The sequence below is a fragment of the Rhodamnia argentea genome, chromosome 1, assembly GCF_020921035.1.
Source record: "Rhodamnia argentea isolate NSW1041297 chromosome 1, ASM2092103v1, whole genome shotgun sequence".
Taxonomy (NCBI): Eukaryota; Viridiplantae; Streptophyta; class Magnoliopsida; order Myrtales; family Myrtaceae; genus Rhodamnia; species Rhodamnia argentea.
This window is the reverse complement of record NC_063150.1, coordinates 7,577,144-7,595,274: the sequence shown is the minus strand read 5'-3', so window position 1 is coordinate 7,595,274 and position 18,131 is coordinate 7,577,144. Positions and strand designations below refer to the sequence as shown.

General features: G+C 41.8%; 2 protein-coding genes across 4 annotated transcripts; one reads left to right on the top strand and one right to left on the bottom strand.

Annotated features, from left to right (window-relative positions):
• Positions 1-209: 209 nt before the first annotated feature.
• Positions 210-3,989, top strand: LOC115756712. The gene is made up of 4 exons (XM_030696584.2): positions 210-1,352; positions 2,563-2,770; positions 2,868-2,997; positions 3,210-3,989. The coding sequence occupies exons 1-4, from the start codon at positions 343-345 to the stop codon at positions 3,518-3,520; spliced, it is 1,659 nt and encodes a 552-aa protein (XP_030552444.2). The 5' UTR covers positions 210-342; the 3' UTR covers positions 3,521-3,989.
• An 8,953-nt stretch (positions 3,990-12,942) lies between these two features.
• LOC115756706 (sugar transporter ERD6-like 7) lies at positions 12,943-17,815 on the bottom strand. Of its 3 annotated transcripts, XM_048285600.1 has the most exons (19): positions 17,557-17,814; positions 17,221-17,521; positions 17,042-17,104; positions 16,429-16,518; positions 16,233-16,292; positions 16,059-16,124; positions 15,858-15,923; positions 15,623-15,698; positions 15,458-15,525; positions 15,269-15,358; positions 15,091-15,171; positions 14,847-14,931; positions 14,528-14,571; positions 14,386-14,448; positions 14,195-14,254; positions 14,063-14,116; positions 13,900-13,959; positions 13,660-13,774; positions 12,943-13,234 (listed from the first exon to the last, which is right to left on the bottom strand). In XM_048285600.1, the coding sequence occupies exons 2-19, from the start codon at positions 17,404-17,406 to the stop codon at positions 13,113-13,115; spliced, it is 1,449 nt and encodes a 482-aa protein (XP_048141557.1). In that variant the 5' UTR covers positions 17,407-17,521; positions 17,557-17,814; the 3' UTR covers positions 12,943-13,112. The 3 variants fall into 3 exon arrangements, with proteins under 3 accessions (XP_048141557.1, XP_030552432.1, XP_030552434.1); XM_030696572.2 differs by having other exon boundaries at positions 15,269-15,361; positions 15,461-15,525; positions 17,221-17,815; XM_030696574.2 differs by having other exon boundaries at positions 17,221-17,814.
• Positions 17,816-18,131: the final 316 nt, after the last annotated feature.

Below are 18,131 nucleotides of genomic sequence, written 5' to 3'. Positions count from 1 at the left end.
GTCAAACGTTAGAACAATGTCCAATGCCGTAGGATATTTAACAGCAACTATTTACCGTGAGCCGACATAAAAAAAAGTCGTAATCAAATCGTCACACAAATTAAAAGAAAGGTGGATCTTTCTTTTCTCCGTTTTCTAATTAACCAATTTCTACAGATTCTCCATTGATGGTTGATTTTTCTCTTCACATGTCATTAAATTTAAAGCAATATAAACTTTTTTCCTTTTTCTCCTATATATCAAGGGGCCCCACTAGGCCACTACTGACTACCATAGTATAAACTAAACGAGACTTACCCTTTTACACATGGACACACAAATAGTGCTAACTACTATCGTTTCATGTCCAGCACACACGCTAGCATTGCCAATGTAAAGACGACTCCTCCCCCCGACAAAAAAATGCTGAGCCTCCTCCACGCCAAGCTCCGCCGTCTCTGCCACCGCCTTCGGTGGCCTCTCCGCCTCCGCCACCGCCGTTCCTCTGACTCCAAGGTCGTCGTCCAGCAATTCGGCAAATCCCTTTCCAACCACGACGTCGCCGGCCCGCAACCGCCCGCCACGAACGGATCCTCGTCCACCGTCCACCCGAACAACCACCCGAATGACTCGAAGCTGCCGCCGCCGCTGTCGCCGAAGTCGATCCGCATCGCGACATTCAATGCGGCGCTCTTCTCCATGGCCCCCGCCGTCCCAAACCCGGAGAAATCGTCGAGCCTTGATTTCGACAGCGAGGGCGTGGTCGTCAATCTCCGCGCCAAGTCGGCCCATCTGGACCGTCCGAGGGGCATACTCAAGCAGTCTCCCCTGCACCCGATCAACGGCCAGGATCACCTTACGAAGCAGCAGAAGTTCGCGAGATCGAAGCTCCGGGTATCCATCAACCTGCCGGACAACGAAATCTCTCTGCTCCGCAGCCGGAGGAATCTGAGCTTCACCGAATCGTCCGCCGCCGCCGAACCTCCTCTTCCTTCTTCTTCTCCTCACTCCTCGTCTTCGGCCTCGGCATCAGCCTCGATTGGTCGAATCTTCAAAGGGAAAGCCCCGGCAACGGCGAGGTGGAGCTTCGAGAATGGCGGGGGCGGCGATTCCCACAACGGCCGGCAGGCGTACAGGAGCACGAGGACGGTGGTGGAGGTGCTGCGAGAGCTGGACGCGGACATAGTGGCGCTGCAGGACGTGAAGGCGGAGGAGGAGAGGGAGATGAAGCCGCTGTCGGAGCTGGCGGCGGCGCTGGGGATGAGCTACGCGTTCGCCGAGAGCTGGGCGCCGGAGTACGGGAACGCCGTCCTCTCCAGGTGGCCGATCAAGCAGTGGAAGGTCCAGAAGATCTTCGACGACACTGATTTCAGGTTCGCCATTTTGTTTTTGTTTATTTTTTTTTTAGCCCTTTTCTTGCTCTCGATTTTCGCAATTATGGCGACGATGATAGGTTCTTCTTTTTCATTGAAGATGTTTGTTTATTTGAGGAGTCCACCACAGGAAAGTGGAAGTTTTCAAAACCAAACCCACTTCCAACTATTGAAACTTCGCTGAAATTAAGGTTGATGTAATGACAATTCTTGACAAAATGAACAAAAAATTGATTACCCTGTATTGAAAAAGGTCGTCGTCTTCTTTAAATTATCAAGAACAAAACTTGCCTTGCCATCAGAACTTGTGGATGGAAATTCCACGTTCCCCTTTCAGCCTTCTTTCGTTTGGAATCATCTTGTTGTCCAAATTGATCCGGGAAGAATTAAAATAAAACAATTGTTCATGAGAAACCCCACCACCAAATTTCAAGAACTCCCAAAGATTTCAAGAACTCCCAAAGATTTCTTCTTCTACAGCCTGTTTGCCTTGGACATAATGCAGAAAGCTCTCTGCCACAGCAATGGTGGGCCTGTCCAAGGTTCCCAGCACCAGCTGTGAGCAATGCCAGTCAGAATTGAACAATTAAGTTAAATAAAAAAAATCCCATTTTTCCTTTCTAGGATTTAGATAACTATTTAAAACTAGTTTCATTCATCTTTTTTTTTTCCCATTTAGTGGGTGGATGAGGATTAGCTTTGAAGATATTCTCCATTAATTGCTGATTCACTCAAAGAATGCGTAGGAAACTGCTAAAATCATTCTTACTTTAACGTTTATTCTGACAAGTTGGGAAAATGAACGAAGGATAAGAACTTTTATGTGTACATTAAATGAGGGGCGGGGCAAGGTGTGTGTAGGTAGGACAGTAACGTGGGGGGAGGATTCTTTACTTTATTTTATGCGTTTGCCGAATCAGATGCATGACTTGAAGACGTGCCAAGGGCTACTCATCTGGGTAGCCTCGAAAGGTACATTTCTGAAATTGTGAGACAAACAAGATAGAATCAAGCAATTGCTCGTCATGGAGTCAATCTCTGAAAGTTTTTGTGTTCAATTAATCGAGCCGCGGTCATAAATAGGGAAGCGATTTTGCGTTTTTGTCGCGTGGGAATTCGAAGGGTTGACAGTAATATGGTCGATCGACATGTTGAATCGACCCGGAATCGGAGTGGGTGTGATCACGAATTGATTGATTTACGAACACAGGAATGTGCTGAAGGCAACAATAGAAGTGCCTCAAGTTGGGGAAGTGAACTTCCAGTGCACCCACCTGGATCATCTGGACGAGGACTGGCGGATGAAGCAGATTGGCGCCATCATCCACTCGAGCGACTCCCCCCACATCTTGGCCGGCGGCCTCAACTCTCTTGACGAGACCGATTACTCGCAGGAGAGGTGGACTGACATCGTCAAGGTATGGAACGTGCCCCTTTACATCAACTAAGTGTGCCTGTACACACTCGAAACTCGACTACTGGATAGCCTAATCTTCACAATTGTGTTTGCTATAGTACTATGAGGAGATGGGAAAACCAACCCCAAAGGTTGAAGTCATGAGGTTTCTGAAGAACAAGCAGTACACAGATGCTAAGGACTTCGCCGGAGAATGCGAGTCCGTGGTCGTCATTGCCAAAGGACAGAGTAAGTACTCTCTCGTTCACCTTCCCATTTTTCAATTTGTTTTCGATCTGTCAAGTGGCTAATCTAAGGTTCTTTCCAAGCACGAAGCTCCTTTCGCTCGATAATCCATGATCAGCCTAAATAAAAATTGAAGTCCAAAGTCTTTTTTGAGTGACTGCTGTCCAAATGTGTAATCTGAAACGAGTCTGTTTTTCTTCTATCTCGATTATCAGGCGTGCAAGGGACGTGCAAATACGGCACGAGGGTGGACTACATACTGGCGTCACCAGATTGCCCATACGAGTTTGTTCCCGGGTCGTATTCGGTACTGTCATCGAAAGGGACATCGGATCACCACATCGTGAAGGTCGACGTAACGAAATGCGCAATCAACACTCCCTGCGAAAGCAACAGCAACGACAGCAAAGTTGCGAAGAAAACGCGACGGCAGCGTAAGCACCACCAGGCGGTTGTAAAGATCACAGGCACAGCTCCTCCTTCAAAGGGTATATGGAAAACGAACACATTAAGCAAAGTCCAATGATATTATCCGCATTTCTTCTTCTTTTTCTTTCCACTCTTTTCTTGGCTGCTGCTATGGAGGCTTGAGTGATCTCGGGCATTCTTTCTCTCTTCGATCTCTCTGCAAATCTTCGATTCTTTCGTGCATCTTGTCTTCTCTTTTTAAGTTTAGAGTTGAAGAGGAGGGTTCTGGTGCGATGGCCTAATCACATCTGTATGGATTTCGACACGGCGGAGTTGATTTCTTACGTTTCGAGCAGGGGTTGGAGCTGAGTGGTTCTGGCGAATTCTTTTGACCGTTTTATGCATTCTTTTGGCTTGTGATCTTGACTGCAAGATTCAGATTAGTTGTGTTTTTGAGGGCGACATCTTAAGTTGACTTTTGCTGAGGTCGAGGTTAGAGAGTGCAATAGTTGTATCTTAGGCGTAATTGAAAGATGAATAGTTTTTAGATCAGAAGTCCTTAGAATAAAAATTGCAAATTTCGAAAATCTAGTATGTTGTGGATACAATGAAAAATTGTTGTCAGTGATAAATATATTTTATTATAAGTGATACAAGCAATTAATTTTATGAAAATATATTTATGAAACATTTATTTTTCGTAAAATAAATGGATTCAAAATTCTCTTAAGCGAAACAAAGTCATCCTTAAACAGCAATACTTATCACTTAACAAAGCTTTTCTTCAAGTTAATGGGTATCGTAAGCGTAATTGGAGAGACTAAAATAAATTCTCATTACGGTAAAAAAAGTTGATTGTTATATTCCATTAATCAACTTAAAATTCAAAAGAATAATGACATAAATAATCCGTGAACTTCGACCCAATATGTAATGTTATTCCTAAACTTTTAATTTGTTCAACGCGGCTTTGAAATTTTCGGCAAATGTTCAATCTAGTTGTCGAACTATATCGAAAAGGGAAATGCTTCTCTGACCCAGGAAGCAGTTTATATTGCACTTAAAGAATTGTGCCTAAGAAAGGAGCTCACTCAAGGCAGGTAGCAACTATGCTAAGGGCCACATTCTAAACAAGTGCATTTTCTGTTTGCCAGTTGTCCTCCCCGCGAATCTTGGGAATCCGTGTCCATCGAAGATTCGCTTTGCTAGCTCTGATGAAAAATTTCTGGAGTCGGACGCTAATGAATCAGAAGCAGAAAATTCGTCTTGAAGTGGTTATGCGGGGTTTATAGCGTAGATTGATGGGATCCGGTTCCTAAGAAAACTTTCCAAAGGATTTGACACCATGTGTTAAAATATGTCTCGAGTTTAAGCCCAAAGTGAAACTGTGAATATTCCGAATCGAATATTTTACGGACGTTCGAAATCGAGCAAAATATATTATGCGTGTTTTGGATATCTTTTGGCAAGAGGATAAGATTTTGAAAGATTAGTTATATTCTTTCTTGGATATACTCGGATGTGCATAAATTTGCGAAGTTTATCTTGGATCGTTATCAATTAGGACGTTTGTTGAAGTTTAATTACTTAGCAGAATACAAGAAAAAGGAAAGTTTGGGTTAGAGAAAGAATAAAATATTCTTTCCTAGTTCCTGTGGAGGTGACGATCAAAATTTGAAAAGTGCCATGTGGACTTGAAGATACTATTTCGGTCAAGCTTGGGTTTCCTATATATATGCTTCTGGAACTTGGCCGTGGGAGTGCTTAAAATAAAAAAAGGACGCCGTTGTTGAGATATTCAAGGTCTTGAAGCACCATCCTTAAATGAGTGCTTGACGTGGGTTTCTTCATGGAATTACATCAATAATTCTTATGTTCTAGTCGAGAAATTCTTGAGGTAAGAATTTGTGTTTTAATTTCTTTGGGAGATTGAGAGATTATATCGCTAGGAATTTGGGGCTAAATACTGTGTGCGTTCTTGAATGTAATTGAGGCTTGGGAAACACCGAGAGTGTTTGAGTTACTCGAGTTTGGTCTGTAATCTCCGTGTATCACTCGTTCTATAGTGAAATTCGTTGCTGCTCTTCCCGTGGACGTAGGTCTCTACGACCAAACCACGTACATTTGGTGTCCGATTTATTTTCTTATTCTGTCTATTTTATTGTTCGATCGCTTGTTTCGTGCAACACCATGTATGACCGAGATGGGCGAGATGGAGAGTGAGGTGGAGAAGGTGCGGGAGAGACATCGGAACTATACAATCTCAACCATAGATCCACACACCATTACCATGTATTTTGCATAAAATACTTATTGATTGGGAGATCGTATGATCAGAAATAACCGACAATACTATCAAACTATTAGATTAACAGCCTCCATATCAAAATATCTAGTGTTATCATATAGGTCAATGGACTATAGTCAAGTTCATGGATAGCCCATCAACAACATCGAATGTTTTAATATAATTTATAGACTAAATTGAAAATTCACCAAAAGTCGAGAGACCACACCAAAGAAATTAAAAATTCAGGAATGACCTTGTAGCAAAAATCTAAAGATCATTTGTGTCATTTACTCAAATTGGAAACCGCCTCCATCTGCATGGTGGAGGACGCAAGTAACTCTCAATAGGCGTGCACTCTCCTCATTGGTTATATATCCATTATATATAATTCCATTATTTATTTCGATTTTTAGCTTGGGATCTCGATTTAGAAAATCCCAGGATCTAAAAGCATCAATATGTTTGACCGGCACGAATCCTCGGAACTTGCGACCTTACAATACAAGTCTGCGACTCCGGACCTTCGCCCAACGTATGACAGCAAAAAATAAAAATAAGAAAAAAATCGTCAGAAGCATTGATACTTGATGACTAAACTACTTGTTTAAGGTTGTCTTAATAGGGACAAATGACGTAACCAATGACGTTTTAGCTGCACACTTTCATTTTTCTTATAGTAATACGGTCACTGATTAGTTTATTCTGCAAGCATCTCCACACGAGATAATACCTCAAATTGCTTTCTAAATCGTCGATGAATATTAAGGAACGATTACCCAAATCTTTAAGCGGAAACTCACCTCACGAAAGTATCCTGAATTATCTCATGCACGAATGCCAATGAACTATACATACAATATTGTATTTAGGTATACCTGTCCAAAATATGCCATAGATATGTTTCTTAAGCCATACATGACGAGTTGAGTTGTTATATGAGTTTGTTATATTCAGTAGATCAGTCATAAATCAGTTTAAAGTGGTAAAGCCCGATATAATGTGGGTGTTAAATGGATTTACAACTTATTTAGACACAACTCGCCTCTACAACTCTCTTTTCATTCTCTTTCCTCCTCACTGGCTCTCACGCTCTCTTATTCCGCATTCTCACCTTAGTTGGGGTTTGAGTCTTCATAGATTGGGTTAAATATGGATGCATTTTAGCAATATGGATCGAATCAAATACGGATCAATAGATTAATAAGTTAAAACGACGAGTTAAATGGATCTATTTGGGTCGGACCATTTTCGACTCGACCTATATGTTTGACGGGTCTAATTTTAGGGTACAATGTTGGCTCTTTCTTTGTTACTGATTTCGCAAAGTGTCTCCTATCACCCCCTAATGATTTCGTAGCATGAGCATGTTCCGTCGATGAAATGGTGGAAACGGTCTGCATCCGTTACGACTACAGATCTTCCAGTCGCCATGGAGATAAACTAGATGGCAGAATGACAATCTCCGCAAATGCCAAAGATTCTTGAATACCCTGGGTATATTTCGGACTGGAGGTGCTTATAAGGACAAAAGCAAAGGCAATTTCTTCACTGTGCTGGAGCAAATATTGTTCCTTCTGTTCCCCGCTCCACATCATGGAGAACAAATTCAGTTTTAGGAACATAACCCAGATTCTTTACTCGACTGGCCAATTGGTCCAGTTCTTCAAAGATCACCCACGTTGAACTTGTGAACTATATTTTTCACTTGAATCCAGCTAAAACTGGCCTCTTTTGCAACATTTTTCAGTTTCATCTTCTTTCTGATGCTGCTGCATCTTCCCGTGGACCAGCTGAGGCAGACAGATTTGATAGCAAAATATAAGCAGCGGTGCCGTCCGGTTCCTGCTCAAAAACCATTGCTGCAGCTTCTGCTTGAATCTCCTATGACGCTCTCGCCTATTGGGCGAAGCCGTCGATCAGAAAGCCATGGCTGTCGCGACACAAACAAGCGATAGCCACTTCCTCTGTTTCTTGTACAAAAGAGCCTATAATGTCATGGTAATCTTAGTCAATTCTTAGTAAACATCCTATACTTTGTTCTTTAGTCTCGGTCTGATAAAAAAAAAAATTCCAGCATGGTCTTATGACGGGAAAATTACCGAAAAAAGTCTTAACCTATTGAAATTGTGTCAATTCAGTACTAAATATTTTTTGTTTGTTGATTGAGTCCTAAACCTATTACAATTGTACCAATTCAATCCATTTGGTCGGTCGGAACTGACATGGAAATTTTTTTTAATAATATTTAACAATTTTCAAAATTTTTAAAATTATTGCTTAATAACTTTGTTTCTTTTTTTTTGGGGTGTTTGGGGGCAGCAGCCCTATTTACCACCAACCTTCGCCCAGCTGCGGTGAGGTCGGGGGCTTGTGACCTCGCCGCGGCTAGGTGAGGGCTCACGTGTGTTGCCCAAATCTAGGTGAGGGCCGCGAGCCCTCGCTTGGGTGATGGCCGTAGCCAGCCCAATAGCCGGCGAGGGTTGCGAGCCCTCCCTTCTTCGCGAGCGAGGGGTAGTGACCCTCGCCGTAGCTGCCGCGGCTATTGCCCAAATCTAGGCGAGGGCCAAGAGCCCTTGCTTGGGCAACCACAATAATCGAGCCCAAGAACTGGCAAGGGTTGCAAGCCTTCGCCCAAGGGGCTAGTGGCCTGTAGGGCTGCAGGCCTAAACCCAAAAAAAAAAATAAAAGTAAAAAAAATAGAAAAAAGTTACTAAAAAATTGCCACGTCAGCGCCGATTAAATGGATTAAATTGACACAATTGTAAACGATTTAAGACTTAACGGGAAAAAAAAAAAAAGGCTTAGGACTGAATTGGCACAATAACAATAGATTTATGACTTTTTTGATAATTTTTCCAACCATACAAATTGGGGGTGCTGGCCATCACGTATTCAATTTCCATTCATCGTGAATGCAAAATAGTCAGCGTACTCTGTCTTTCCTCTCTGATAATGAAATGGTATGCGACATTCATCGTCACTTATAAAACGGCCATATGGAGTCTACCAGAAAACACTGGTGCTATATGGAAAAACATGTGAAAGCTTCACGGATCACATTTGTGAATGACGATGATACATGTTGGTAGTACTATTTGTATGTTGCATTTCATTTCCACAAGAGAGGAACAATCACACAATGCATGATTTCGAAAACTCACTGTCAAGGTAGAGTTGGTAACTACCGGAAACTATCATAGCACTTGACGATGATGAGACTGTATCAAGTTCTATCTCGGCATCAACATCATCGAGTGGCCTCTCGATCGGATACAAAAGCGATTTTGGAGCCAGTTGCAGTTTATCCATATCTCCTTCAAGCATGTCTAGGACTTTGTTCATCGATGGCCAATCGTTAGGGCTCAATTGTATACACCATAGTGCGACGATTATCATCTTCCTCTTTGTTTCTCTTTCCTCTTCTATGGCATCTTCCGTTTCAACTTCCTTTTCTTCGCTGATTTGATCATAAACCCACAAAGGAAAGTGAATTTGACTTGAACGCTTTGCATGTGCATTTAGATTTCTCCTTCTACCGGCCATTTCCATCAACAACATCGCAAAACTATAAACATTGGCTTTATAAGAAATGCCACCAATGTTTTTATAAAATAACTCAGGAGCCATAGAACCCTAAGTTCCTCTTGCTGCAGTCAACGATACTATGTTGTGACCGGTGGGATAAAATCATGCAAGTCCAAAGTCGGAAACTTTCGGAGTGAAACTTTGGTCTAGGAGAATGCTACGAGGCTTGATATCAAAGTGTAGAATGCGCGTATCACATCCTTGATGTAGATATTCTATTCCTCTAGCTATGCCAAGAGAGATCTTATGCATTTTCTTATAATCAAGAGGATCATCGCCATGTTTATACAAAATGTGTTTATCCAAAAATCCATTTGGAATGAAATCATAGACAAGAGCTTGTTTGGAGTAATCGAAGCAAAAACCGACCAATTGTACCACATTAACTTGGTGGATCCTTCCAATTGTGGCCATTTCGCTTGTAAAATCTTGGCCGTTAGAATCTGATTTGTTCAAAAACTTCGTTCCCACTTTTAAGGTTTCTCATCCATTTATAGGTTAGAAGTATCAACACGCATGGAACTCCGAGTATGAATTTTGCAGCGACGAAGTTGGCTGCATAGAAATTGTCCATAGATTAGCACAGTGCAATAATTTTTTTTTCAAACGCAAGTTTTTTTGTAATCACAGTGCTGCTTGAGATCTTCATAGTTGTGAGGACTAAAGGACGAGTCATACCCAAGACAAAGACAAGGTTCAGACCTGCATCTACCTTAAGCCTACACTTGTCCCACGTTGTACGATCTGCATAAAGCAAGAGAATTCGTTTGAGGTGACTGAAAATGATTAACTAGAAAATGAAGAATTAAATCTATCATTTTTGGCAGTTAAACGTGAAAATAATCCACTCTTCAAGATAGTGTTCAGCTCAAAATTTGTTCTGTTTACTAGGGGAATCCATGTCGTTGTAGCGTGATCTTTCATCTCGAAGAAACACGATTGCGCTTTTCTTCCCCTAGATGTCCCAAACAATTCATAAGTTAACGTCTCACTCCCCGCATAGTTCTAATTTACAAACATCACCCCCGCAGTTATTCTGGCCATCATAGTAACCATAATGGATCGACTTCACGAAATACTGGCCAGCATGTAGATACAGGACGGTGCGCTTGTTTTCACAAGCTAGCTCGAACAGGGAGGCGCCGTAGCCTTTCGGGGTTGCCTTTCAATCGAAAAGGATAACTTATGTTGCGGACCGCGCCGCAAGATGAAACGGTGCACGTACAAGTGATTCTTCTTGGACACTGCAACTCGTCCCTAGCAGTAGAACACGCGACATGAGACGTGAAACACGGGACAGAAATATGGAGCTGCGAGAAATGATCATCTCTCCAATATTTGATCTGATTCAATGAAAGTTTGAGCTGATTGGTAATGCGACGGAGGCTCAATAAAGGTATGCATATGTGATGGAAAAGAGTTGGAGTCATCTGAAATGTCCGAGTGAACCAATAAAACAAAGTAAGCGAAGAAAAAGTCTGTGCGGTCGGCCAGGTTTCTGCGTTAATTAGGCAGGAAACTTCTCGGAATCAATTTGAAAGTTGAATCGAATTGAATATGTTCAGCCCTGAATTGAATCAGAATCCTTACTTATAAGTAAGGCATCTCTGGGGTTTTAGTTTATTCAAGGCCAATATCTCATATTGTCACTTCGTTTAAACTGTGGAGACAGAAAAGGGAAAATATCTATTAATAAGGAATCAAGTTTGGGTAACGATTTTGTTTAAATCATTATTGGAGTTATCCCATATCAGTTGTGGAAATGACTGGTGGTCGATTTACAAGTGTAAAGGAAAGTCTCGTCCTTTTAGCTAGCTCTTGGGGTGAGAGATGTCCAAGACCACCCAACAGCCATTATTTTTTACAAACAGTTGTTGTGAGCTTGTAGGTATTCTTCGATATTTGCATCAATCGATTGGTGCCTTCTCATCCACTTATATATTAGAGATATCAACACACATGGAGCTTCGAGTATGTATTTTCCTAGGCCTACGGGGAAAGTTGGCAATTGATTAGCAGGGAGGAAAATTACCAAAAAAAGTTCTAAACTTATTATAATTGTGTCAATTTAGATCTAGACTTTTATTTTTTTTTCCAATTGAGTTCTACATATTTTGTATTTATACAAATTCAGTCCATCCGGTCAATTTTTGTCGAAAATTGCTAGCATGAATTCCAAACATCCTTGTGGCGCAGCCGATGTTAATGTGGACATTATAATATTTTAATAATTCATTTTTTTCATGTTTTACTTCTATTTTCTTTTCTTTCTTTTTACTTTTTTTTTTTTTTTGGCTAAGGGCTGGCCGGGGTTGCCGGCCACAGGCGATGGCTCGATTGAAAGGTTTAAGAATTGGTACCAACGCAATAGGTTTAGGACTCTTTTGACACCTTACCCCTAAAGTTGGAATGCGTCAAAGAGTGAGGAGGGAGGGACATGCAATTATCCTATTGCAGTCTATCATCAACCACCATGATATCATCGTCGAAGTTATCTTCGCCATAATAGAATCCGTAATAATTGACTTCACAAAATGTCGGCCGATATACAAATATAGAATCATGTGGTTATTTTCACAAGCTATAGCTCATACTTAGAAAGGCCAATACCTTTTAAATCATCTTTCAATTGGAAGAGATTGCTTATGTTGCGGACCTCGCCACAAGAGGAAGCGGCACATAAGTGTTTCTTCTTTGCACTATAACTCGTCCCTAGTAGTAGCAGAACATGTAATGTGAGAAGTAAAACACATAACATAAATATGGAGCTCAGAGAGTTAATCATCTCTATCATTTGATGTGATGCCATGAAAGTTTAACGCGATGGAGGCTTAGTGAAGGGGTAGATAATACAAGGTGAAAATTCCAAATAAGGTATTGAAGTGTCATCATTTTTTTCAAATAAAGGTCTGAAGTGAACTTTATTTCAAATAAAAGCCTGAAATTCCCTCATTGTTTCAAAGAAAAGATTGACTAATGACATTTTCGTCATTTTTTTATATTTGTTTTCTTTTTTTCTTTTTTCTTTTCATTTTTTCCAAATCTTTTTTCCTTTGTTGCCACCGGCGAGAGCCCCGATGCCCCTCAAAGAAAAAAAACAAGAAAAAAAATCATAAAATATAAATGACAAAAATACCTTTAATTAGGTCATTCTTTGAAATAATGATGACATTTTAGGTCCTTATTTGAAACAAGATCTACATCAGACCCTTATTTAAAAAAATGAAAATACTTCGTGCCTTTATTTGAAGTTTTCTCTTATGCGAATCAAAAGAGTTGGGAGTTGTCAGTCATCAAAATTTCCAAGTCAACCAACAAATCAAAGTGTAAATAAGAAAAAGTATGGCGGGAATTTATATAAAGTGGCTATCACGTAGAAATTGCAGTCCTCGCAGTGAAGGAGACATGACACGGCGGCCTAATTATTTATGCGTAGCTTTCACATCACTCAGGAGAGAAGGAAACCAACAGGGCAATTTCTGGTTACGGACCGACGCGCCTCGGTTAGAAAATCACTAGCTTCGCCGTTGGTCGACCCGCGCAAAGACTATAGCTGCAATATTCAAGTTCACAAAGATAGAGCGATGTTCACTTGTTCTCACTGTCAAACTTCAATATTACAATCACTCCCTCGTAATCTTGCTGGATCTATGAACCGCTCAGCAAATGAACCGAAAGATCTCACCAATAACGTCGTTCTATCAAATGAAAAATGTTGTCGCCTGCTTCATAATCATCTTCCATCTCTGAATCTGCGGAATTTGGAAGTGTCATGCAAGCTCCAATGAGACTACAAGGAAGAGCAAATGAGTAGTCACTTGTGGAGGCGTTCCGGTTATCGTTCTGTGTTGATGGCTGCTTGAATCTGCTCAAGGCTCCTCCCTTTCGTTTCGGGGACCACCATGATCACGAACACCATCCCCGCAGCGTTGATCGCCGCATAAAGAAGGAAGGTACCTGCGAAGCAAGTCGGTAAAGTTACTTGCTTTTGGCAAGTTTTTCGGAGGCATATCGGCATTTTTCTCATGGGAAGAATGCTTCAGTAATATACTACCCGTCTGTCAATCATTCTGCAGAAAGACCCACTTGACGTTTTTGTTTTCTAAACGACACTATGACTCAATTTCGTGATATTCGAATGTAGGTAGAAGTTCTGTAAACGCGTTGATTGAAATAAATGGGCTGAAAATGCATTTGAGAGCGTGAAGAACCGAGTGATAGACACCTCCAAATAGGATTGAATTGTTCAGGGAAAGCTAAGTATCGAGGATGAGTAATTTGATCGAATCCGCGCTAAAACTCGCGTTCCAATGTGACAAAATGTTTACCGATCTCCTGCCAGAGTAGTAATAGTTCAAAGAGCGTATTCAGCAGAGTCGTACCGTAGGAGCTCCAGCTCATTAAGTAGTTGAAAGTGTAGGAAACTGCCCAAGCACCGAACCAGTTCACCAGTGTCGCGAAACCTCCAGCAGCTCCTTTGATGTTAATGGGGAATATCTGATCCAACACCAGCAACACATAACATGATTGGCAAAAATTTTGTCATTCTCATAATGACACCACTGACGAAAACAGCCCTTTAATTTGATAAGCATGAAACTTCAGGGGATGTCTAGAGTTACCTCAGACATCACGACCCAAGGAACCGCCCCCATTCCGACCGAAAATGCTGCTATGTACAGCTGAGCATTGGAATAAACAGAACAGGAAAATTTTATAGTAGAAGTTGTTGTGCCGGGCAACCGGTTGGAGCCAGAAGGAGATGAAGAAAGATGAGATTGTTACCAGAATGCCAGTGACGGCGAGTATCGGGACAGCATCAGCTGCCAGGTCATGAACCTGGCTTGGAAGATTCTCAAAAAGTTATCGGTAGGCATTGCAAAGCAGAAGGAAGATACTAGGACTGGCAGAATTTACCTTTAGATAAAATGAAAGGGCAGTTAGTATGCATCCCAGAACCAATCCTGTCCCCGAGATCTGCGATCGAGAGAGAGAGAGACAGAGTCAGAGAAGGTTCTGGTCCAAGTAGCAGAACTCGCGAAAGGGGCGGAACTGGAAAAGTGTTGTTACTATAGACATGGTTGCTCATCGACTTTCGTCTATTTTACCAAGAGAAGGGGCTTTCTTCCGGCTCTATCGACCAGTGCAGCGCCAATAGCCGTGACAATAACCTGCAAATATTTACTCTTTGAGCGTGAGAATGTAAAACTTAGATCCCCAGGAAAGAGGAAATGAGCGAGAACTACAGACCTGGAGGATCGCGTAACTTATTGTTCCAACACTGGAGGAGAAACCTGAGGAGATTACCAATGCAATTGAAAAGGCGAGGCTAATACATTTGCTTTTGAGATTCAGCATTAAATGATGTGAACAGCTCACTCAGTGATGATAAGTAGATCAAAAGCATCCGATGTTGCGAGTTTTACTAACCCATTCGAATATTAATTGCATAAGATAAATTGCAATCCCTGCTTTGCTTTTAATTTAGTTATCCATTCTGGAATCATAAAATTGAATGCAGAGTTTCATTTTTGTGCTGCCTAAGAGCTTCTTGCTATGACCTTCATACCTGCTTCCTCGAAAATATAACTTGTATAGAAACAGATGCCATTTATCCCTCCGAACTGCTGGACGACCATCAATCCAACACCAATCTGGCCAAGATTAAGAAATTTGTCAGCCAAAAGTACAACAACGGAAAATATCACCTAAAGTACAACTACTGAATACTCTTGATACACAGGGCATTCCAAGAAAGCAAGGAAAGGGGGAATTTATTGGATACATAGCAGTTAATAAAGAGAGATGATTACGATGACGGAGCTCAGATATCTTCTCTGAAACAAATCCAGCATGCTGGCTTTCGGGAGCCGTTGAAGAGTTTCGATATAGTCCTGTCAAGAAAAGCAAATTCGATCATTCCATCACCTATTCGTACTTATAAAGTTCGAGGAGCTAAGTTGAAATTAGTATGCACTTAAAGCCCTTTACTTGTATTTCAGCGGCCTCTTCAGAAATATCCACATCCTTTCCACGGAGTTTCTGCAGCGCAGCTTCAAACTCCTTTTCGCGGCCCCTTTTCAACTGCATTTAGCAGAATCCTAAAATTCATTCCCACACTACGAATCCCTCTCTTACAGGAATTTAGACAAGAAGATTCTGGTGTTCATCTTGATTTGTTACCAGCCATCTAGGAGACTCTGGAATGAAAAACAGGCCGAACAGTAGGACTGCACATGGGATTAGACCTGCAAAAAACCGCAGATGTTCAAGGTGGTTTCAGACTTGGTCCTTTCTATAACGACAGTGGCACTAAACTTGAACTATGCTACTTTTCGGTTTTACCAATTAATGCCAAAACCCTCCAAGCTAATACTGTCCCAATTATGAAGGAAACGGACACTGCGGCACAGATCATAAGCTGTGGAGAGAAGAGAACATGTTAGGCCCCCAGTAGGCTCTGTAGGATGTAATACCATCTTGCACTAGGAAAAGGGCATAATTTGCTACACGCTATGGCCTTTTGACAGTAGCTCCATGCTTGCCATTTTAACCAAGAATTTTCATACAAAAACCTTGCCTGATTAACAGCAGTCAAAGCTCCACGGAGATCTTTCGGCGTAATTTCAGCTATAAATATCGGTACCTGGACATAAATTAGAAAAAGATCAACAAATTTGAACTGAAGGGAGTCTCATGTTGTCACTGCGAATTGAGTCCAGCATGTTGCCGCAGAACAACTCGCTACATTGCATTCATGTGATACGAAATGAGGATTTACCACATAGGAAAAGACTCCCATTCCATATCCTGTGGCCAACCTTCCGATATCCAGAGCAAGTGCTCCCTGATTTACTCGAAATTATACAGAACAGAGAGTTATGAGACTTGAAGTTTTTACGCAACTAATCGGTCTTCATCTATGTACAGGCTTGAAAATAGGGTATGGACACACCTCAGCAAAGTAAATAGCAAGCCATCCTGCTACACAAAAAGCGCTCGCCATTCTCATCACCTGCATTTTTCGGGAAATGTTTACGCTGGCACGTCCTCTGTGCATGATATGACTAAATCCCGAAGCTAAAACTCTCGAGTCCTGAACTACACTGTTTTGTTTTCCATTGTAAAAGACGCGTTCCTTTGCTGCTTACCCCTTTACGGCCGATAAAATCAGCAATTGGTCCTCCGGTAATCGCGCCAATCATTGCACCGAATGTCAGTATGGATCCGAAGACTGAATACTGTCCAAAGACACAGAAAGAACAACTGCAGATCAGCTCGAGTTTAACGAGCGCAAGAACTTCAATTACCATCTAGCTAACGATGCTAAAAGTCACCAGATGTCCAAGAATCTCAGTGGAAACATTTTCTGAAGAAAGCTATCGCTTCGATCAGTAACCTGAATGATATGCGGTGGCAATTTTCAGCTGAAGAGACGCAATTTATATCCACCCCATTCAACGATGGAGTTTGACGCGAAAATTCCGTATACATTTCACTCGTCAAGATGCAGAAAGAATAAGATGTTTAGAGAACAAGGCATCTCTACCTCGAAGGCAACCTCCATATTTTTTATAGACTCTGCTCGAAGGGGTTATGATCATATAACTCATTCATATTATGGACCCGGAATACGAGCAGATCGTTACTTGGATTTTCTTGTATACGGGCGCGTTCAGCGACGAATCCAATATTGAAGTGAAGCAACGAACAGATATAATGCGACATGTGCTTTTCAACACTCGCAGGTAAAATTCGACATACCTCAGCTGTAGAGAGACTAAGTTCCTCCACTATAGCTTCCTGAGTTGGTGATGAATAACCTGCCTGAACATCCAATGAAGCAAAAAATTCTCATCAGACTCAATACATCACAACCTTTATCAATCTAACCATTACTTTCGGACCCTAACTTTTCACAGGAAATTGCATTTCCTACTTACGCAGGCCCCAAACTCATAGGAACCGCAAACCGCAACGAATGTGCTGAAGTAGACCATCCACGGGCGACCCTGATCGGCTCCTTCATCTTCCCCAGCTCGGTCCTTCTCTCGCAGCACAAGGAGTGGCTCCCGCGCTCCTTCTCTCTCCCTGGTTTCGTGATTCTCGATGTCCTCGTTGATCGCCATGGTTGCTCGCTCGGTCTGCAAAAATGCTCGTTCCTTCGCTATCTGACTATATATAAGGAACTAGCAAATCTACACGTTCCAAAAAGATAAGTTCTCATCCCAACATGGCTAGTCTCCTTTCTCCATATGGATGGCTCGAAAACGAGAAACCCCAAGTGCTAAAACGGAAAACCCGTCTCGCCGATCTCGCGGTTTCTAGGAATTCCTCGGGGACCTCTCAGTCTTGCAGACTTGGCAAGCAATTCTTTGCTTTTCTCACTGGCCCATCGTTAATGGTAATGGAATCACTAATAGAACAGAGTTTCCGGAAACAGCATCATTACAGATGTAACGGGTTGGGTTGCTCTTTATGCGCAAGTGGCAAGTGAAAAACATGAACTGGACTTCCTTAGTGACACGGCTCTGGAGAAAGACAAAACAGTAAAAACCAAGGTGAAAGTGCCATGCTTGAAAACCAGATGGTTTTCAGGATTCAGCTAACCTGGAAAGTGATTAAGTTCTGCCCATTTTTGCATGGAGGCACTGTTCTTCAACGTTAACCCACGTCTATGTGCCACGAAAACAGGATCTCAATTGATAGTTTCTTCGACCAAAAGAAGAAAAATTGATAGTTTCTTATCTATTTGGTGCAAAAAGAAACTATCCGAGAAAAAGAAGAGCTCTTCCACTAGAACATTACTCTTTTTTTGGGATTAATATCACGAAAAACTCCAAACTGATACATC

Bases quoted from the DNA above. Each gene is read 5' to 3' on its own strand.
- LOC115756706 (XM_030696572.2), bottom strand. From the start codon at position 17,406: ATGGCGATCAACGAGGACATCGAGAATCACGAAACCAGGGAGAGAGAA. The intron at 15,362-15,460 runs GTAACAAATCAA...TGCTAAATGCAG, and splicing joins CAGAGTCTCCTAGATGGCTG to TTGAAAAGGGGCCGCGAAAA. The intron at 13,235-13,659 runs GTACGACTCTGC...CTTGCTTCGCAG, and splicing joins AATGAGCTGGAGCTCCTACG to GTACCTTCCTTCTTTATGCG.
- LOC115756712 (XM_030696584.2), top strand. From the start codon at position 343: ATGTCCAGCACACACGCTAGCATTGCCAATGTAAAGACGACTCCTCCC. The intron at 2,771-2,867 runs GTATGGAACGTG...TGTTTGCTATAG, and splicing joins GGTGGACTGACATCGTCAAG to TACTATGAGGAGATGGGAAA. The intron at 2,998-3,209 runs GTAAGTACTCTC...CTCGATTATCAG, and splicing joins CGTCATTGCCAAAGGACAGA to GCGTGCAAGGGACGTGCAAA.